Genomic DNA, 22701 nt, shown 5'->3' with positions numbered 1-22701 from the left:
ACAGATATCCTCAGTAGCCCTAGAAGAGGAAGAAATAGAAGAGCAGGGGGAGTGGGAGCCCGCCGCCATGGTCTTAGCCTCCCTGGGGAATAGCGAGATGATCCCAGGAGATTACCTACCCGACAACACAGAAAAGTATCGTCAGACAGTCAAGGTTAACGGGCACAGTATAGGAGCCCTTAGGGACACAGGAGCCAGCATCACGTCCGTTAGATACACGCTTGTCCCTGAGTCCATGATCATCCCCCACACCTCTTGTAGAGTGATAGCAGCTGACAATTCCGTCCGCACCTGCAGGATAGCACAGGTCCCGTTTGAGTGGGAGGGAGTTTCGGGCAATCTACGGGTAGCGGTCCGCACGGACATGCCTGTAGACTGCCTCCTGGGGAATGACCTAGAGAGTTCGAAGTGGAAAGAGGTAGAAAGGAGGACCCATCTAGAGATGTTGGGTCTGCCCCACTGGGCCTGTGTGAGCACCCCGAGCCATGACCGCCAGAATGTCCAACCCCGGGAACAAAGAGTCCGAGTTCCCCAGTACAGCCCTTAATGCCCCTGAGGGAGGCGAGCGCCCCACGTTCCTCGACCAGCCCTCCAACGAAGGAAGAGAATGCGACGAAGGTCCCCTCGGACCCACCGTCGAGCCGGTGCCCACCCTGACAGATATCCCTGAGTTGGCCCAGTGGCGCCAAGAGGGAGGACCGTCCCGAGAAGAGTTCTGCCAGGAGCAGACCTCCTGCCCTGCCCTTGAGGGGCTCCGGCAACAGGCCGCAGCCCAGGCCGCCGGAGACCAGTCCGGCTCTCACTACCTTTACTGGGAAAACGACCTACTTTACAGCGAACAGAAGACCGCCGAACTAGGGTCAGCCCACGTGCTGGTGGTACCCCTACGTTTCCGCGGCCTCCTCCTTAACCTGGCCCACGATGTGCCCCTGGCGGGACACTTGGGCCAAGATAAAACCTACCAACGGTTAGTGACCCATTTCTACTGGCCCCGCATGCGGGCCGATGTGGAACACCACTGTAAGTCCTGCCCCACGTGCCAGGCTAGCGGCAAAAGCTAAGGTAAGCGCAAGGCTCCCCTCCAGCCCTTTCCAGTTCTCAGTACCCCCTTTGAGAGGGTGGGGATCGACATTGTCGGACCGCTGGACCCCCGGACTTCCTTAGGTCACAGGTTCATTCTTGTCCTGGTCGATCACGCCACCCGATACCCCGAAGCCATCCCCCTCCGGACAGTGACGGCCCCGGTCGTGGGCCGGGCCCTCATGGGGATCTTCTCCCGGGTGGGATTCCCGCGGGAAGTGGTGAGCGACCGAGGCACAAACTTTATTTCCCGGTACATGAAGTCCCTTTGGCAACAGTGCGGGGTATCGTACAGGTTCACCACCCCATATCATCCCCAGGGTAACGGCCTGGTTGAGCGGTTCAACCGCACCCTGAAAGGAATGATCATGGGTCTCGAGGAGCACTTGCGACGCAAGTGGCACGTCCTCTTGCCCTGCCTCCTGTTCGCATACCGAGAAGTTCCCCAGAAATCCTTGGGTTCAGCCCTTTCGAGCTGCTCTATGGGCACCCCGTCTGGGGTCCCCTCAGCCTGGTCAAGGAAGGCTGGGAGACGGCCCCCCCGAGCACACCCCTGATGTGTTCTCATACGTCCTGGCCCTCCGGAACCAGACGCGGAAGTTTCGCGACCTGGCCGAGGCCAACCTGGAGGCCAGCCAAGAGGAGATGAAACGCTGGTACGACCAGAATGCCACTCTGGTCGAGTTTCAGCCCGGCCAACAGGTTTGGGTCATGTCCCCAGTAGAACCTTGCGCCCTTCAGGACAAGTGGACTGGACCCTTTAAGGTGATGGAGCGCAAGAGCCAGGTCACATACCTCGTCGATACGAAATCGGCCCGGAATGCCCTGAAGGTTCTACACGTGAACCGGCTCAAACCCCACTTTGTGCGTTCTGAGTTGGGATTACTCCTTGCCACCGACGACGGAGAGGAAGAGGAAACGGACCCTCTACCGGATCTCCTGTGTGCGAAGGACCAAGATGGCTCCGTAGAGGGAGTGAGTCTCTCCTCCTCCCTCACCCCCGTGCAGCGTGAAGAATGTCACCAGTTGTTGGGACAATTCTCAGACCTCTTCTCCCTCACCCCCGGCATCACCAGTTGGTGCGTCCACGACGTGGACATCGGGGACAGTCCTCCGGTACGGCACAGAGCCTACCGAGTCCCTGACAGAGTTCGAGCCTGCATCAAGGCCGAAGTTGACAAGATGTTGGCCCTGGGAGTAGTAGAAGCCTCCGACAGCCCATGGGCTAGCCCCGTGGTCCTGGTTCCGAAGGCGGCCGCCCCCGGCACGGTTCCTGAGCTGAGGTTCTATGTAGACTACCGCGGACTCAAAGCAGTCACCCGAACCGACGCACACCCCATCCCCTGAGCCGACGAACTCATTGACCGCCTAGGGTCGGCTCAGTACCTCAGTACCTTCGATCTCACCAGTGGCTACTGGCAGATCGGCCTCCCAAAGAGGGCCCGAGAAAGGTCTGCTTTCTCCACTCCGGATGGCCACTTCCACTTCAGAGTAATGCCCTTCGGCATGAAAAACGCCGCCACCACCTTCCAGCGACTGGTCAACCAGGTCCTGGCCGGGTTGGAAAGTTTCAGCGCGGCGTATCTCAACGACATTGCCGTGTTCAGTGGCCACTGGCCCGAGCACCTGCACCACCTCTGGGAGGTGTTGGACGCCCTGCGCCGCGCCGGGCTCACCATTAAAGCTAGCAAGTGCCAGATAGGACAAAGCTCCGTGGTATACCTCGGGCACCAGGTCGGAAGCGGCCTCGTAGCCCCCCTCCAACCCAAGATAGACGCTATCAATGCCTGGGAGACCCCCACGACCCAGACCGAGGTGCGGGCCTTCCTAGGGCTCACAGGGTACTACCGTAGATTCATCAGGGACTACGGGAGTAATGTAGGCCCCCTCACAGAGTTAACAGCCAAGGCAAACCCCAAGAAGGTTAGCTGGACCCCCACCTGTCAGAAGGCGTTCGAGGAACTGAAAGAGCCCATGTGCACTGCTCCAGTACTACAGGCCCCTGATTACTCCAGAGAGTTTGTGGTCCAGACCGACGCCTCCGAACATGGCATTGGAGCCGTGCTCTCCCAGGTGGACGACCAGGGAATTGATCACCCAGTAGCCTTTATCAGCCGGAGGCTACTACCCCGGGAGCAGAGATGGAGCACCATCGAGCGAGAGGCCTTCGCAGTAGTCTGGGCCTTGAAGAAGCTGCGGCCCTACCTGTTCGGTACCCACTTCCGGCTCCAGACCGATCACCGTCCTCTCCGGTGGCTCATGCAGATAAGAGGAGAGAACCCTAAACTGTTACGCTGGTCCATCTCTCTCCAAGGGATGGATTTTACTGTGGAACACAGGCCGGGTGCCGACCACGCCAACGCCGACGGCCTGTCCCGCTTCTTCCGCCTCAGCGAAGAGAACCCCCAAGAGGATGGGTAGTTCTCCTCGTCTTTCAGCTGGAGGGGACGCATGTTGGACCCGGCCTCGTGGCGTGGCCCTCGCTGATCCCCATAACCCCAGAACGACGGATGGAAATGATTCCCGTCCCCCCAGAACTATACATGAGACTCCTACACCGGACCTAAGACAACCTCCAGTCCGCGTGCCTGCACCTGTGCACGTGACCATTAGACTCCATGTTTGGCCACCCCGGCCAGCCGGTTGCCTTCTTCCCTTTCGGCAGCCTCTGGCCGCTCCTGGCTGCAGCTAGGCGTGCGCGTCCGGCTCGCCCAGACCCGCCCGGGGGGTGAACGACTCACCAAGCACCCGACACCAAGGCTTCCATCACACCTCCGGCCCCCTCCCGAGGAACTGGTTTCCCTCACACCTCTGAACCATCCCTCAGGGGCTGGTTTCGATAGCACCCTTGGCCTCCTAGCGAGCTGGCTCCAGACCTTGATGAGCGTCTGGAATCCCCTGGACACATGGCCCAAAAGCATCAAAGACCTTGCCGCCCAGACAATCGGGCGCCTGGCCCTCGGACCTCCGGCCGCCTGCCTCTGAGAGTCCGGACATCAAAGGGCTCCTGGACTATAAGACAGCCTGCCTCCCATCTAGCCGGCAGTTGTATCTTGGACAAGAAAGCCCTGCTGATCTGATCGCGGCTGACCTTGAGGAGAACCGACTCTGACCCACCGAGCCCTGCTGACGTCGTCGCGGCTCATCCTCGAAGCTACGGAACTGAACCACCGAGCCCTGCTGACGCGGCTCCCTCTCAAAGAGTAAAACCCTGAACCATCGGAGCCCTGCTAACCTCGTCGCGGCCCACTCTTGAGAACGAGAGGCTCTTGCTACCATCCTGAGCCCTACGGACGCTGTCACGGCTCTACCTGCCTACGTTTACTATGGAGTACTCCTGACCAAGCCCTGCTGACCTCGTCGCAGCTTGAAGAACCCTCTGGTCCGGCTGGACCATCGACGCTACCCTCGTGAACAGAAGTGAGTAGGACATCAAGTACCATCGCCAGCCCCCGTACCCCCCAGTTCGAGGATTGAGAACTGTGCGCAGGGTGCGTGGCGTGCCAACTGGCCCTCTAAGACTGTCCTGCTTCCCCGTTCCCTTGTTACGAGAGTTTCGCGATCCCTCGATTGCTGTGTATTGCTCCTTACTTTTCCTTTGATAAAATTCATACTTGATAAAGATTCACGGTGTGGTGTCCGTTCGTAAGTGTGGTGTGTCGACAGTGTGTACGATCAGTCCTCCCTGGCGGGGACTTCCCCTCGATAAGACTCAGCAGGAATTGTGGGAGAGGAGGTCTCGGGTGGTTAGGAGAGTAATCTTGACCCCTGGGGTCACCGCCTTCCAACACACCACTACACAGAAAACAACACACACAACAACACACCCCCAGCCGTCAATGAATGCTTTCACCAGGCACAAACACCAACAACCATCAATGTACACTTTCACCAAAAACAAACATGACCATGCATCAGTGCCGCTAAACACTCACGCACACAACAATGTCAGTGCAACTTTCACTAAACACACACACCAACAGCTGACAGTGCACCAGCCACTCTTTCAATTGGCACAACCATCAACAGCTGTCAGTGCACCCTTTCACCAACCACATGCATTACCATCCAGCTCTGTTTCTTGACAGCCACACTCACTAACAGCTCTTAGTGCACGCTACCACCAGTCATACACACCTCAAGCCACCACTACACGCTTCCACCAAACACACACACCAACAGCCATCACTGCACAATTCCTACAGGCACACACATCCACCACACATCAATGCATACACCAATTGATAATGCATCCACCAATTAATATTGTACCTATCGCACTATGCTGCACTTTACCTTTTAAAGATATTACGTTAAAGTGCAGCATGCCACCATTGATAACATTCCAATCCAACACACATATCTCCAACACACACCACATGTTTCCACTCCAAAACACATGCCTAAAACCCATTGCCATTTACAATGCCATTATCTCTAACTCAAACAAACCCGAGCCCTAATGCATTCCTAATGCTTGTCTGCTTTTGTTGCAATGGGAGCCCTGGATGGCTACACCTGCTGTTTATATCACATTTGGGGCCACTGCTATTTCAAACCTACGCCAGGACACCTTATGTAGACCAGGTGACTGTTTATTATGATGAAAGCGAATCCACGAGAAGTAACAACAAAATAAACTAAACGGAAGCCAGAAAATGTTTAAATGTCTCTCAGACTTCAAGCAGGATGAGTGATCCTTGGCCCACCTGCTGCAGCCCAACCTGCCCCCCTCTTTCGGCCACTGACGGAGGGGGGCTGAAGCTCTTTCAGCCCTATGTGTGTTGCGCTCTTGACCCAGTCCACGTTGAACTTGTCTGCAGGAGTGTTGTACCCATTCATTATACGTACTTTAGTGGACGGGATGTGACGTGATTTCTTTTCCAGTGAAACATGAGAAAGGCGAGCGGGAACTCCAAGCCCCACACCTGGTCGGCCACGATTATCTCAGTGCCAGCCTCCCCTCTCGAGTGGGGTGAAGGATGGGGGCGGATACCACCAGGCGTCTGAATTTGCAAAAGCTGATGCTGATTGGCTAGAGCCGGGGGATAGCGTTGTCGTCCCGCCCCTGCATCGCTCCCTCACGTCTGGTGCTTTTGTAAACAAGTGAGCAATCAGCTGCTGGGGGAAGTGAGAGCTAGTGTGTAGCTTGTAGAACCGAGCACCCCAGAAATTAGTCAGGGACCCAGAAGACGATACAAGGTGCGCTCCCGAGCCAAGACATTCTGCAGGGAGCGCGTCAGCACGCAACGGGAGCACCCCGTCGGCAGGGAGTCCTGTTCGGGCCAAAGGAGCGAGCAACACCCCCAAAACAGTGTGGAATTGAGGGGAGCCCCGTTCAAGTGAGTACCTCCGCCCCTTCCAACTCACACGCCTCTGTCGTGGGTGCCACCCGTTTCCTGCTCCATCCCGTGCCTTGTAGCCGTATCTTCCCTCTCTGTTGTGGCAGTGCGCGTTGCACCCGCGAGCATGTGACTGCACCCCAACATTTGCTGTCCATCATGAAAATCCCTGTCTGCAGAAAAGGGGCCGTTCAAGCAAACGCCAGACAGCTGAGAACCCCAGCTCCACCCCCTATTCCTTGGGTGAGGGAGGCCCAATTTAGCAAATGTGGGGGCTCAAACCTTTCGGAGTTTTTAGAGGGGGCGAAACTTTACCGTGATACTCCGAGTGTATTCGGTCTAGCTTCGTTTCAACTACAGGGTGGATCATAGAAGCGAGGCTCAGCACCAACCCGAAACAGCAAACTCCACCTGCCTTTGTCCTGTTTCAATTTTTCTTGCTTCTGCACTCCTCGCTGCTCCCCATTACATACCCCCACTCCCCATTGTCCCTTTCCTCCTACCACGAGGGCTCCACTTCGTTTTCTGTCAGCTGTCCATGTTCGCCCCCTCCCCCAATCTCTGACTCCCCTTCTCTGAAACCCGCAGTGCTCTGAAGCCGCCCCCCACCAAAAGAACCCACGTTCTGAGGCTGCCACATATGCCTCCCCTTTGTTATGTTCGAATCCTCCTCGCTTCCTGGTGCTTCTCTGTGCCCTCCCCCTCACTTCTGGGCCCGGGCTCTGGTTCCGGTTTCTTTGTTTACGAGTCAGGCGCTGGATGGTTTGTGGGAGATCAGACCTGCTCTAGAGCTTCTAAGAATTTTGACGGCAGTTTATTATTTGAGTAAACACCCTCCTCCCGATTACCCCTACCCCTCTGGTTACAGGCATGGAGGTGCGTGCCCTTAGCCCGGGTCTCCAGTTAAGACTGCCATCATCCATAAAACAAGCCCCTAAATGCAGATGAACGTGTGGCCCCGTATTTTACAAAGGTGCAAGCGTTGATACCTTAAACCACCCAGGTTTTGAAGGGGGGGGGGGGCACATAGCATTCTGAAGCTCGTGGTCTGTTCTTTGAGTCAAGGTTAAAATAATCGATCTCAGAATTCCATTGTTTTTTGGCTAAAAATCTAAACCTTCCGAAACGTGTCACGTATGACGTGGAGTCATTTGGCAGCTGTGGTTGAGGTGACCCCACCACAATTTAAAAGGGTTCTTCCACGGGCTGGGTAGGGGGGTTAGGAATAAAATCAGATTTACTTTCGATGCAGCCGACTAAAATGCTCACGTTTCCTAGATCCCCTTGCGGCAGTCTCTTACCACAACGTCAGCCTTTCTTTGAACTCTAGTACTTGTAGTACTGGATCTAGATTAATAGGGCTGCGATCCCAAATTGCAATGGTAAACTAACAGCTACCTAAATTTAAGAATTCTGACTTCACCCCTAATCTGGACTAATGCTCCCACCCACCAATGGTTCGGTGGTTGTATCATCAGTCCCAAAAAGTGCTAACGGTTGGCATTGGTTCTGGTAGACCTTGCTGGTCTGTCATTGGTCCTAGCTGGTTCTGCGTTTTTTATTGGCCCACCAGGTTGCCTTTGTTCCCAGTTGAGGTTGTTGTTGGGCCCTATGGTTCTGCCTCTGCTCCTATTGGTTCCTGTGCATCTCACTGCCACCTGCCCCAACGTGCCACGGTGCCAGCGTGCAAAGCACTACGGCTCTGTCTTTTGAGAGTGAGTCCTGTTGTTCTGTCGTGGCCCCCTTGGGTTGTGCGGTTCCACCTCTGACCTCAGGGCGCCCTGCTTTGTGTTGCTCCTGTGGTCTCAGTGAGTCCATAGAGCCAGGCAGTCCTTTAGGTCTCTCCTTGGTTTTTGCGGTTACGTCACCAGTGTAGGTGGGCTCTATTCATTCATTCCAGGGCCCTGTAAGTCTGTTTCTGCTACTAACAGGTTCGTTGTTCCGTATTGGTAGGCGCCCGCGGTTCTGTTGCAGCTCTTAGTATGTCCTGAACCCTCCCTAAATTATGAGTACATCTTTAAAAATATTTGGGCGAGAAAGTAAAAGACACACAATTAACAGCTGAAAGCCCGAAACCGGTCCTAGGATGCTTGTTTCCAGTCCAGGGAGGACCTGGTCTGGCAGTTCGGCTGGACTGTTCCCATTGGGCGCAGGGTCAAGACTAATTTGCATATGGCTGGGTCCAAACTGGAATGGCATGGTGAGCAAAAAAACGATGGATTTAGGCCCCGATCTCTGTACTGGGGTGAATATATGACATTTTTCTGCATTCTGTCCATAAAGTGTTCTTTAGGGCGAGCCTAGACAAAAGCTGTGCAAAGCACTGCTGTCTAGCTCGACAACTATAGTCGCCCTGTTTTGGGAATGTGGACACGAGTCAGACGCGTGCTTTTTCCGAATCAGATTTGTCCTCAGAAGCGCGCTGGCTGGTTGCTGTGTGGGCGTGCTTTCGCTTTCTCTCAACGCGCTGAATTAGAAATTAAATGCTTACCCTTGTCTTTTTGTACTTATCGGCAAGTAAATGGGCACACACACAGCCACACTCACGCATGCACACACACACACACGTACGGGCGCAACAGGCACACTCACGCATGCACACACACTCACGCGTGCAGGCACACACACACTCCTCACCGCTGCTGTTGGGGACAATGATTCATGGAGCTCCGGGTCCTCGGCTCCCGATGGATGGGCGGGTGGGGGCGACGCGGCCAGGTGCTCCAGACCAGTGACAGGCTGACAACTTGCAGCCTGGTAACTTTCTGAGGGAACGGCAGCTGCGGTGCACGGGCAGGGCAGGACGCGGCTGCGCAGAATTCGTAGCCCCTGCCCTTCGGCCGCCTCCAGGGCTCCGCCTTGCTAGCACGCCATTGGCTGAGCGCCCTTCAGCGCTGGCTCGTTTAAAGAAGGATGGAGTCGGCACGGACCATCTGTAACTCAATTGCAAGATAGCTTCATAATTGATATCAATGATTAAAATCCCTGAAAGTCAGTCCTTCTTTGTAAAGCAATTTTTTTTTCCAGCTCTCCGGCGTGCCCCCGAGTGTGGTGACCCAGCTGCACCCACACCGGTCGGGCCCAGTGTAAAGTCTAGCACTTTCGGTCTTCCCCGCTCACCTCATGTCTCCTGGGCCAGGTGCACCACCTTCTATCGCCAGAGGGCAGCCGCTGAGTCTTTCTGCAGGCCAGCAGCGTTGCAGAGCCGGCGTCCGCAGCTCTCTGTCGTGCACCCGCCAGTGGGTGGGGGGGGTTCTATCAGAGGCACAACCCCCGCCAGGGGATCCTCCGCACAGTCTCCGGTCAGCGCCACCTCAGTCATCCGTCGTCTTGCCTTGGGTCATGAGGGAACGCCATGTCTCACCTTCAGGATTCTCGGGCGGGGCCCACATACCCCTGCGTCAGCAACTCCAAGAGGCGAGCACAGCAACCCCATTGAAATACGCCAACTTTACTTTATTATTCTTTATTTCTGCAAAAATGTTTTACCATAAAAGACATTTGTACATTATAAAACATTTTAAAATATAATAATTTAGCAGATACGGCAAGTCCTTTGCATAGAGTTTCATCACATTGCAATATAATTGTTTGCTAAGCAGCCTTGATACATTTACTCCTAAGAGACCAAACAGCACCAAGGTACTTGGCTACTGTGAATACAATGTGGTTGGACAAGTCAGTTTTAAGAACTCTAAAAGCGGCTGAGCATTCAGTAAATCTCAAGTTTCTGCACAGAGGAATAATCCATTTCCTACGTGACGCCTGATAAACAGGGCAAAATAAAATGATATGGAGCTCAGTCTCATCGGCCAATTTACAAGCAGGACATATACTGTTTGCATGTTCATTCCACTTATTTGTGAATACTCGTACTGGGAGAGACCCATATCTCTCATTGTAAATACAGCTTCCTGAGCGGGGAGGGATAAAGATTGTCTAATACTGGCTCAAAAATATAAGTGTCCTTAGTCCAAAGAAATGAATCGGTTAATGTCCCATTGTTTTGGTGGCGGTACAATGCCGTTAGTTTGCAATCATAGTATGTTTTGGCCAATAACTTTTTGAAATACGCCAACAGGACCCTAGCATGTCCGCCAGCAGTCGCCGTTGTCGCTTCCCCGGCCATGTCGCCTCAGGAAAGGCAGCCGTTCGAGCACAGGAACACAGGTAGGCCCACATTTCATAGTCTCCGTCTTTTGCCACTTATCGTACTCATATCCACCCTCGGACCCCAGGGACCCGCCACAGCTTTGCCTCAAACACAGTATGGGGAGGCAGTAATTTTAGGCTTGAGTTCACAGCAGGATATTTATGGCGTTATGAGGCTCAGTCGGAGCTCCTTCAAATGGCGTCTGCCATTTTAGCCATCCTGGCCATGCCCCTGCCCCCGCCCTCCCTCTCCCCCCCCTTCCCGACTTGTACTGAGATTGTAGTTTTAATTTCATGCAGAACAAGAAGATGAAGACATGGCTAGTTCTTTTTTGCTGCAACCCGTTTTACTGCTGCCTCTGTTCTCGACCCTCTTCCCATGCTTCTACTCTCACATTCCTGCCTCTTCACTTGCACATTTTTCTGTAGTAAAAACAATCCCATCCTTGTTTTGTTAGATAGTGCTTTGTTAGACTCTTCGGTCGTTTCGATGCGCTGTTTAAGACAGGTGCTACTTTTACTCACTTCAATGGTATTCAATTTACCGACCCTGGAAGGATGGAGCCCTGCGGCCCCCTTGGCGGGATCTGAACTTGGGAACTGCAGAACACTGCAAGTATCGCGCCTTTTCTTTTCACAAATAACTTTATGCTGTCTCAGCTGCAGTTATTTCTTAGCTGGAAGAATGCCAATGCAATTTTTGTAGGCCCTTTTGTGCCCCCTCTCTAGCCTCAGAAACCGTTTTTCACCCTGTTGCTCTCCACAGATTTAATCTCAGCACTCTTTTTTAATTATTGTTCGCCATTGCCTTTGCACTTCCTTTCCCAGTTTAAATGTACATGGATAACATAAAGGTGCTTACCCACAAAAACCACCTGCTTGTTTATCCCCAAAACTACCTGTCCAAAGGATCCGTCTAGGTTGGCTCGCAGTCAGACGCTGCCTAAATTAGAAATCCCCAGACCTAGGCTTCTAGCAGTGTATTTCTCCTATTCTGTTAATCTCCGGCCTAGAACATCTCAAATTTTGTTAACCAGTAACAACTATTTGTCAAACATTTTCGAAGCGATATTTTTAGGGCTTTTGTATTGCATTTTGCTTCTAATCTTTTGATTATAATTTTATTGCACTTTAATTTGTGGTCAAATGTAACGCTTTTTCGTACAACTGCTGGAGTTTTAGTGCCCAGAACCCCTTCTACCGTTCGAGGCGACAGGGTGTTTTTTGATAGTCATGAATAAAATACAAGAATAAATATGTTGATAGTGAGTATGTAACCGTCAATTTGTACACATGCGCTGGGTGTTTAGCCCTGATCTGCAGCATGCATGGTACAGAGAACTCACCCCTAGTGGTCAGGTTTCTTCTGGAAACGGGTACATCTGTGAAATGTGTTGCAGTCTTCATATGATGCTAAACTGGGGCTCAAAATACTGAAGGGATCTGTAGAATATGGAACGCTGTTGAACATTTTTTTTTAATCTGGCCCTTTCTAGGTCAGGCTGGTTTCCTTCTCCTTTCAGGCTGTCTCATCCATTTTTGCCTCTTCACTATCCCTCCTCTATCCTGCTGGTCATTCCTATTTTTCCATTCCCCTTTGCTATTTTCCTTCATATTTCTGCCCCCTCTCCCTTCTGCGTTTTATAGTTTCTACGTTGTCCTCTAGCCTCTATTAAACTTATGCACCTCATCCCTCCATCCCCCCGCCTCTCCCCTCCCCTGACGTGTCCCCCTTTTCCTCACAACCCCTTCACACTTCATCCTCTGACTGGCCGTGTCCCCACTATCTATCTATCGCCCTGACTCGCCCTCACTCACTCTATCGGCCTCACCACAGTATCACTCGTCACCACCACAGCATCAATCTGTGCAAACATTCAACTACAACTGTTTCAAATATTTTCTCTCAATGTTTCAAGCTTTATTACAAATGTCACAAAAAGATGTTAATATTTCACTTCTGTTCTTGGATTTTCGTCACAATAAAATACACTGAACATAATCTGCACAAAAGTTGCTTACAAACGTTTAAGCTATTGCCATTATAAATTACAATAACTTTTATTTAAGTATTAATTATTTTTAAAAAGCCATTGCTTTGTAATATCAATACATCCAAGTCACGTAAATACAACATATTGCATTACAAGTGCTATAGGTGTCACATTTGCGAAAGTTAAAACTATTGGCATTGTAAATTACAAAGCTATTAATTTCGCTATTTTCAAAACGAACACATAAATAAAAAATGTGTCATTTACAATACCAATAGCTCAAATTTTCCTAATGCGAGACCTATTGCATTGCAAATGCTTGTTTTGCAATGGTCACCCCGAGTGGGACTGATATGCCCAGACGTGGGCCCTGTGCTCTCCATGCCACTGGAGTCAAGCTATTGTGGCTGATGTGGGCTGAAAACCTGAAACCGGTCCTCGGATGCTTGTTTCCAGTCCAGGGATGGTTGTTTCTAGTCCATGGAGGACCTGGTTTGGCAGTTCGGGCTGGTCTGTTCCTATTGGGTGTAGGGTCAAGACCAGGGCTGGACTGGGAGCCAAAACTGGCCCTGGCAGAGTGCTCGGCCGGCCCCCGAGGGCCGATTTTCGGCCGATTTTCCAGCTATGCTGCAAAAACGGCCCCTAAACCGGCCCCCATTGGGTCCAAACTGGAATGGCATGGTGAGCAAAAAAAAAATGGATATAGGCCCAGATCTCTGTACTGGGGTGAATGTATGACATTGCTCTGCATTCTGTCCATCAATTGTTCTTTAAAAATATTGACACTTCCTTTATTGCAGGAGGAAGTTTTGAGGCTGCAGTTATTGTTTGCAGGAAAGGGTTTGTCTGGTCTGTCAACACTCTCCTCTCGAGGCCACTGGGGTGAGCAGCAATGACACAATATGCAGTGCGCATCACTCAACCCACAACAAGACACTGCCCTGCACCATGTTATGAGCGACCTTCAGCACCGACAAAATGAAAGGTGCTGCTCTGTAGCACCGCCCCTTGAGAAAATAACAATGCACTTTTCCTTGCTAGAAACAAAATACAGCCCTGTAGGGTTTTACCAATAACCAAGCTCTGTCGTGCAAAAAAACATATACTCAAATTACCCATGCTTTAACTGCAGCCCCTATAATACATTTTTTTTTAAAACACCACGCAACACCGTACCCATAACAAGCAATGTCCTGCCTGGAGCAGAATAGTTCAGTACAGCACCACCCACCAAAGTGAAGAAGCACTTCAATAACAAAGCACTGCCCTCTTGCACACTGCACTCAAGAGAACAATGCTCTCTAGCACTTTACCGTACAACTAAGCACTGCCCTGCACTCACTGAAAAGCACCGCCCAGCGGCACTTTACGCCAACATGGTTCTGCCGGGAAGCAGTTCCTACAGTACCTACTTACCTACAATAATGCACTGTAATGCGGCATTTTGTTGGTTACTAAACACAGGCCGTTCACTACGTTCACGTGTAGTCCCCTCCACCTCCTAGGCAGTCTGCTGTCCTGGCACCTACTGGATACACTACTGTATGGGTGCCTGGTTTCTGCCCCATACCATGGCTAACCTGCCCCGTCTACCTCTGTCCCTCAGTTGTCTTTAAACCACGTCCCTTTCTTACCACAACAAACCGCCCATGTCCTTGCACCCCGTTTTCCTCCACCCTGTGTCCTTCTTTTCTACCTCCATCGGCCTCTCTGCTTTCACAACTGGTTCCTGCAGTGCGAGCGTCTGTTCTCGCTTCCTCTTGAGGGTTTGTTGCCTCGCTCTCACGTCCTAGCCCAACCACCTTCCGAAAAACCGACTTCTTGCTTCCCCCACTTTGATCCTCACTTAACCCCTTGCGGCAACGGTTGGGTAATAGTTACGACGCCTCAGGTCAAGGATCCAATGTGTGTCACGGTTTTGTCATGCAAGACATAGCGCCTGGAAGTCCTCGTAGGCTTTGTCAGCTCAAAATGTTATCACAGATCTCCTGATTTTAGCATGTATCGCAACGAAACCTACGCGCTGCACCTCCACATTAGAGTTGTGACCACGCAGTGTTTTGCACCCATACATTTTAATGCTGCTTCTGGTGGTACAGGGGCGGCCTTAGGCATGTGCAAGCTGTGCACCTGCACAGGGCCACCAAACCCCAGGGGCCACCACGCCAGTAAATATCCTTAATATAATAATCCTCTGAGGATGGAAACATATTTGCTTGGCGGCCCCTGGCAGGGATTTGGCGGCCTCCGGCTCTGTTCCACTCCCAAACACCCTGACCCCCACCCCTCTTCACTGGCCTCCGCGCTCCTCCCCGCCCGGACCCCCTCTTCCGGGGCCCCCAACCTACGCTCCCTGCCCAGGGCCGCCATGAGCCTAAAGCCGCCCCTGGGTGGTATCACAGCCCCCTCCCCCTTTTTTTAATCTCAGGAATCCTCGGTCCTCCAATTCAAAAGCGCTGCGACACTAGACCAGTGGTAGATTGCGCTATAACCAAACACTAATAAGAGTGTCTGCGTATTTTGTCTGAAGTCTCCAGCCTTTGGGGGTAATGTGCCCTCTTTGCCCTTGAGGCGCACCAGCTCATCTTGAACACATCTAGATTTAACTGCTGCTAAATTTCTCACATCTCGCCTGTGCCCCTCTCCCCCTCCTTCCCGTGTCACCAGGTTCAGGTATTTTTAGACTTCACAGGAGTGACCCCTCCCCAGACTGTGAGGCGACCCTTTTTTTTTTAGGTCTAAGCCTACCAGACAGCACAGCTGTCTATTTTGCTTACAACTTCTTGTGGGCATCCGGAAAGCTCACCAGGGAATACATTTCACCCATTGCTTACTATTGGATTTGTGGTTTGCAGCTCACAGTTGCTTGCTTCCTATTTGCTGGCTTTATCTGTTTAAGGCTGTCCAGCTTGAGTTTGTTTCTCATGAGCAAAATTTGTTTACTGTATGTTTCTGAGTACTCGCTGTCTGTAAACAAGCCTTTAAATCTTGTTCTTATCATGTCTCATTTGCTATGCATTCATAGCCCTAGTTCAAATGTCAGGCTTTGTATTCCAGGGAACTTGGTGTTTACTTTTCTTTTGCTGACTTTTGCTTTTGCTCCATCCTGCTGAGTACCCATGGAGAGAGGACAGGCTGAGGGGTTGTTATTTTTCTAGCACACAACAAAAACGAACTGTGCTTAGGCCTGGGCGGTGAACTCCGATCCGTTTGCTAAAAACGCATAGCGGAACACCAGGCTTGTAGTTATCACCCATCCTTTTATTTTTCAGGTATTTTTCACCCCACTGTAAGTTCTGCAACCTCTGTCTGCTTCTAGCAAGATGGTCCGACTCACCAAGCCCAAGACATTCCAGGCCTATCTAGACAACTGCCACCGCAGATACAGCTGTGTGCACTGCAGGGCCCACCTGGCCAACCACGACGACCTCATCTCCAAGGTATTTATTACATTTTTAGATGGTGCTACACCTTGCCTTGCAGGTACTTCAGAGCCTTGTGCGTGAGCAGAAAGGCTAGATGCATCCCTGAGGGGAAGCTGGTTCAATTGGTGAAAGGGAGAGGCCCTGGCCAGTGTCCTTATATCACTACCACCACACTTGGAAGCCTGTTAATGCCTGAACCCGCTGCTCGTGCAAGTTTACACTGCTGGAGGAACATTTCCATTGCCCAGCAGAAAGCATTGCTCGAGGTCCATAGCCCTGGCTAGAACTGTTAAGACTGGCATTTCTTGAGGGATCTCCTAGCAGGCCCTGCTGTAGTGAGCTCACATACCATGAAAGTTCATCTTGATGGAGTCATATAGCGAACAGTGAATGTGAAGTGCGTACCAGGCTCAGGCTCAGCAGCTACTCTGCAGAAGGTTTTTACACTGCTGAGGAAGTTGAGAGCGGTGCAGGAGGGTGTTAACCCTGGTGTAAAAGCCTGTACTGCTGAGGAACTTTCTAGTGGCTGGGGTCTCATTGCTCCACCTGTGAGCTTAAGGGGTGAGCTCCTGTTGATGGGACAGCTGTAGAGCTCGCACCTAGGATGCTGTGGGAGGACGTTAATGTGAGGTGCTGCTGAGGAAGGCTACACTGCTGAAATCCCTTAGCACTGACAGGAAGTTCTGGGGTCACTGCTACATAAACTCCTATTGAGGCCACCAATAGAGAAAGCCTGCGTTCCCGGAGTACCCTAGCCCTGGGTTGGCATTGCTGTGAGAGGCCCGGAGCTGTGCCCCACCCCCCCCCCCCCCCCCCCCCCGAGGAGATGACTTTGTTTGGGCACGAGGGGTCTTTATGATGAGAGTGGTGAGGCTGATGGAGGGGGGAGGGGTCAGATCTGTCTTGTATGTCAACAGAGCCTGCTGTCTGCACACCTACTTCGGCAGGTAACTTATTAACTATCCCAGCAGTGGAGGACGAGGAAGCGACAGAGCAAGGGGTGGAAGTGGCAAGAAGAGGGAGGGGAAGACTGGGTGGAGAGCGGGTCAAGCGTGCTGCAGGGCGATAGAAACTGAGCGCTACAATGGTGTATGAAAGAGAAAAGAATAAAGAATTGTTGTGAATAATTCACCTGTTCAGCAAAAATGTGCTGATGGTGTAAACAACCATGTAGAGCTCTTCCTAAGGGAGCGAGATCTGGGCCAAAAGAATGCCTAAAACTAAAAGACTGGGATGGCGAAACTAAGGAAACTCAGTACTTCTAGAAACCATAGGTACTTTTGCATCACAAAGGGACAGTCTGCACCCAAAGCAATGCTAAACCAACCGTCCATTGTTTTCCTACCTTGTAGACTTCCCGAAGCCATAAAAAGCTCCCTACATAGAAGACACTGCACATGTAGAAAGTTTGTATAAAAAAACTCCATCTAGAAATTGTTGAATTTCACCCACAGAAACCATACCATTATAGAACCCGTTCACCCTGCTAAACCTTGACGCTTGGCATCTATATCGTATTGATTCCCTATGACAGTAGAAATCATTTACCCATAAATATAGCCCACCCATAGAAACCCACTAGCCATATGGATGCCAGTAACCCAAACTTAGCCTTGACAGGATCCGTCCACATATGATTGTGGTAGCTGGAACAACTGCATGCTGGTGGAAACTCTGTATCCATAAAGAACCTGCAATCCCAGAAGCTAGCCGCTCGGTGAATCTCACCACCTAGGTAGCCCACACTCGCAGCAGCTGCTCGCCTGTGGCAACTAGCCGCTTTCAAATTTCTCTCTTGTCCATAATTTGCACCTATCCGTAATCTGTGACCATCCATCTCTAGTCATACCCTTCACTTTTGATTTTTCGTTACAAAGTTATGCTGAACAGTGCTGTTCACAGTCAGGACCATTACATCAGTCATGAATATCAGGGGAATGTGGGACTTGAAAAGCTAGATTAGGCGTTGGGGAGTTTGTGTACGTGCCTCTGTCACAGAGGGATAGTTTGGGTTTAGGACTCTGCTAGTCTCGCATATAGAATCCAGTGTATACGAAACAAACCATAGCACCTCCTTTAAAATAGCAATTAACAGTGAAGACATTCACCAGATGCAGACTCGCCATAAATGAGCGACTGAAACTTGTTAACACCAACAAAAGATTAAGACCAAAGAATGCAGGTACTGCAAATACTTAGGGTTGGATCAGCAAAAAAGGCCGGGTACTGCTGGTAATTTGACAAAAATGGGGAAGGAATAGTGTCACTCTGTCGTGCAGGAGACTGGTGGTGGCCAAGTTATGCGCCAGCCTGATAGGAGAGAGGATTATAAATAAACCTGGCTCTTCGGTTAGTGTGGCAGTGGAAAGGGCGTGATTGTCCAGGCTGTGAAGCCAGTTTGACAGCAAACATGTCCAGAGCGGCTTGGCACAACAGTCCTGGCGGCTAAAAATAGGACAGTTTCAACCTTTACAGTGAGTTTAGCAGGAAAATGCCACATGCTCGAAGACTGTAGCCCTCCGTGCTGAGAAGCCCTGTGCTATCACTCTTTTAGGTGTGTTCACTAAACTCACTTAACGTAGTTCCCCTGCATACATATTTGCAGAAACTGTCAACAAAAGATATGTCCGCTATGGGAAGGCTACGAACTGATGATTTTACAAACCGAGAAGGCGTACTTGCTTCAAGGAATGCATAAGAGCTCTTGAAAAATACATTGCTCGTCAATGCACTGGGGGATTGGAAAGTCCCAACTTTCCTCTGACAACCTTGTGATTCTAGCTAACTCACATTTTTCCGACTCCTCTGGGCTAATTCACTGCATTCTGATCTTGGTTATGAGGTTGTTGTGCTGCAAAAAACTGTTCACAAATAGACTGAAATGAATCAATGTCTGTACTAATAGACCTGTACCCTTTGGCCAGCTGTAATCCCTCTCTCTCGATCTGCTTTGTAGATATTATCAAAGGCCCTAATGTTTTTTTGCATACAGTGTTTGATGACGAAATGTTGGAACAGAGAAGCCTTCCACATGTTGCTGCACACCTGGCTCGAGTCTGTCAATGTTGATTTGTAATCTATATTTTACCTAGTGTCAGTCGACACTGGGTAGTTGTAGTTAGGGTTATGTTGTTTGGTTTGCTTATAAATTTGGCTCCGTTTGACAAATCTTTGACAAATCTTCACAGCATTTAAAAAAAGCCTCCTCCACTTCAGCTGTTACCTGGAAACTGTCAGGGTTCAGGGTTTGGCATCCCTCCTAGTTCTACACATGTGCCCCTCCTCTGCCAATGCCCATTCTTTTAGGTCCGCTTTCCAGCATGCTGGTAATGGCCCCTTTTGTGTCAACCAGTGGATTGCTATTCGTCCCCTGGCCGTCACCAGTCCTAATATTTGGAACTTCCTACTGGTTTTGCGTTTAGGGTCTCAGGGAATTAATCCCAGGATACAAGTGCATACCTCCAGAGCCACCCTCCACCCCGTTATCCAGTGCAGGTCCTCTAGGATTGTTACCCAAAATCCCTGGATCTTTGGACAGGACCAAACCATGTGTGCGAAATCTGCCAGGCCATAGTGGCATCTGGGGCAGCTTGGGTCCCTCGAACTGTCAATGGTGTGTAGGCGTTTGGGCGAGGGATATTTCATGTGGATCATATTGTATTGAATCTGTTTGAATCTATTTGAGACCGCCACTTTGCGGACTCCCTCATGAATCTTGTCCTATTCCCGTAGCGTTCTCTCCTGCTGGCTTACTTCCTGCCATCTACCTTCCATCCTAAGAGGTGCACCTTTCCTGTCCTCCCTAAGAGTCCTATACAGGTGTGTGACAAGCTTCCGTCCGCCCGCCCGCCATGGCTACCATCGTGACCAGGGTGTGTGTGTGCTCTGGGGCGTCCGGGAACGTAGGCCATAGCTGTCGTGCCGTTGCTGCTATTTTATCGTATTGTAGGAATTGCCCTGGGCCTAACTCAAAGGCTTCCACTGCTTCCTGGTACGTAATGAACCGCTGTTCTGGGTAGAGATCCGACAGCATAAGACAGCCTTCTGCCTTCCACTTGTGATTGGACATGACGCGCTCAATACGCGCGAAAGGTGGCATCAGCCGAAAATGCGCCTCCGGGGCGAACGGTTTCACTTTGATAATTCGCTTAACCACCCTGGCCCAGATGGCCGCCAATAAACCACCCGTTGGGGGGCTCTGCCTCTGGTGTCCATCCGAGTGCAACAAAAGTGCGCCCAGCTGTCGGTCCCCATAAGTGTTGGCTAGGCAAAGCGATATAGTTGACAGGGAGCAACTTGTTTTGCTAATAATTTTGGTGCCATCTGAATCTTCCCAAAACACTCCCCAAAAAGTGTCCTCTATATCGGCTACTTCCTGGAATATTTAGGGTGATCCATCAAGTAAGGGCCCAGAAAAAGAGACAGGTGTTGCAGTCCCAAAATGCAATTTCCCTAGGGAATTTTAGACCATGCTATAATCAAAATGGTCAAAGGGAATTGCACTAAATTTGGCCGAAAGCTTTATCTATACCCAGAAAGCATGCTTTTATGATTGGGAGAAATCAAGGTTCAACATTTTTAGATATCAGCACAGATGGGCATATAAGAGTCTCACAGGATTCCGGCAGCCATGCAACTTCAAATAATGGAGCGATCTAATTGCCCGCAAGGGGCTTTTTTCCCCATCAGCCGTCTCACACTTGCAGGAGAGACCGGCTCCTGTGAGTCTCGCTAGAGTGCTCTTTCTGATTGGCTGGCCATAATACGAAGAGAAATGTTGCAACCACCATTACAGGACTTGGGGAATAAGTCCCACTAACCTGTAATAACTAATTTATAAGGAAGCATGGTAGGTATACTCTGACCCCTTAGCCCTTGTGCGGGGAGGTCCATGAGAGAAGGGTTCAAATTTGGAAAATAAAATTTAGGGCACTGCAATCCTGCGGGAGTCTCTCAGAAGCCAGTGCCTCCCACTCTGCTCCCAAGAGAGAGTCTTGTGGAAGCGTTCCGAGAGTCCCATGGGATCGAGACATTAATGGAAAAAATGGTTGTGCATATGCGGGGGCCGTGTGGGGGGGGGGGGGGGGGGGGGGGTTGGGGGTTGAGCGCAAGGCCTGGACCCAAGCCAGGCCCTCTGGCCAACCCAATTCCATACTCGGCCAAGACTGTGTGCCTTGGAGGTTGACATAGTTATGTATGTTATTAATACTTTATATTAAAAAAATACAATTTAATTTTCTGAAAAAAGGTAAAGGTGACATTATGCTTAGGTATGCTAAAAATGTATGTCTTACTTTTACATCAAAAAGAATCCAGAGACATTTGAAACTCAAAAACACAGAAATTCACCAAATACACTTAACTAAAGAAACTATAATTTTCTCCCTTGCCATGAACTACTTATGACCTTACATATTCTTTCACTCATGAAATATACTGACATAATTGATACATAACTGATGACGTCTGCAATTGCATCGTTGATAACAACACTGTGCATAGTGGCGGCGCGAGTTATTGTTTCTTCGGTTAACTACAACTGTTGAATCTGTGTGTGTTTTTTTTTTTTTTAGTTTAAAATTTCTAAGTTTTGTTTTTAATGTGAAGTAAGATATTATTACATACCTAACTATAGCATCACTTTAATCTTTGAATTTTTCAGTGAGTACATTTTATTTTTTATGTGTATATTCAGCGAAAGAAAGGTGTCAAAGTCAAATCTTAAAAGCCAATGCTTTTATTATAAAATTCAAAGGTGGCAGTGTCCATATCAAGCTGTAGTACTTACGCGTTTCATCTCAATCATGAGCCTTGATCACAGGTGAGGCAGATTACAGTTGTTGGGTAACCACATGATTTAAATACAAGCTGCAGTGTGTCACTAGAATAACCAGCATGCCTCTGAAGAATATCGAAATTAACTTGCAGTATTTTCAAATTGCAGGTTAAATTCCCTTCATGACACAACAAGTGTATATATAATGCTTCCTTTTTGATACTGGTCATATAAAATAAAGTGACTGCATGCATTTATTAAAATTCAGTACGTGCGCACTGCCCCATAGAAATAGTCTATACTACTATACTACTATTATAAAGGAAGAACTTTGCACCTTTGAGGCGGGTAAACTCGGGAACCACAGCGCCAATCCACACACCCGATACATCATTGTAATCGTCAGGGTGTGCAAATGGACATAGGCTATATAAAGTATAAAAATATGCTTTATTAAAAAAATTAACATAAAAAAAAGTAGTCCCTTCGAAGTAGCGCCGGCCGCGACCTGCGTACTGACGTCAGGAGCGTGGGGAGGAGCGGCGTCCAGGAACGCAAGGAGGAGCGGCTGACATGGCGTGGGGGAGGAGCGGTGACGAACGGCGGAATGGCGGTAAGGACCGGCGGACAGGCGGGAGGAGCGGTAAGCGGCGATGAGCGGCAGAGCAGTGAAATGAGGAGCGCAGGGGAGGAGCAGCGGCTGAGGTAAGGCGGTGGGGGTCGGGGCAGGCGGGGGACGGGGCGGGCGGGGACCCGGGCTGCTTGACAATGTCGGGGCGGGCGGGGGGCCGGGCTGCGGGCCGGGCTGCGGGCCGGGCTGCTGCACAATGTCGGGGCGGGCAGGGGTCGGAGAAGCCTGATTGCTCCCGGACAAGGTCGGGACGGGCTGCTAGTCTTTTATAAAACACTTAGATTCCAAACCAAAAAAAGCA

The 22701-nt window shown here is 50.5% G+C and overlaps 1 protein-coding gene across 1 annotated transcript in view; it reads left to right on the top strand.

Annotated features, from left to right (window-relative positions):
* Window positions 1-6178: 6178 nt before the first annotated feature.
* Window positions 6179-22701, top strand: part of YPEL3 (yippee like 3) — a 41332-nt gene continuing 24809 nt past the window's right edge. The window contains exons 1-2 of the mRNA XM_086932125.1: window positions 6179-6422; window positions 15841-16008. Coding sequence (XP_086788251.1) covers window positions 15892-16008 — 117 coding nt within the window. The 5' untranslated portion in view covers window positions 6179-6422; window positions 15841-15891. The remainder of the gene's footprint in view (window positions 6423-15840; window positions 16009-22701) is intronic.

The sequence above is a fragment of the Lissotriton vulgaris genome, chromosome 7 (assembly GCF_964263255.1).
Source record: "Lissotriton vulgaris chromosome 7, aLisVul1.2, whole genome shotgun sequence".
Taxonomy (NCBI): Eukaryota; Metazoa; Chordata; class Amphibia; order Caudata; family Salamandridae; genus Lissotriton; species Lissotriton vulgaris.
This window is presented reverse-complemented; position numbering and strand designations above follow the sequence as displayed.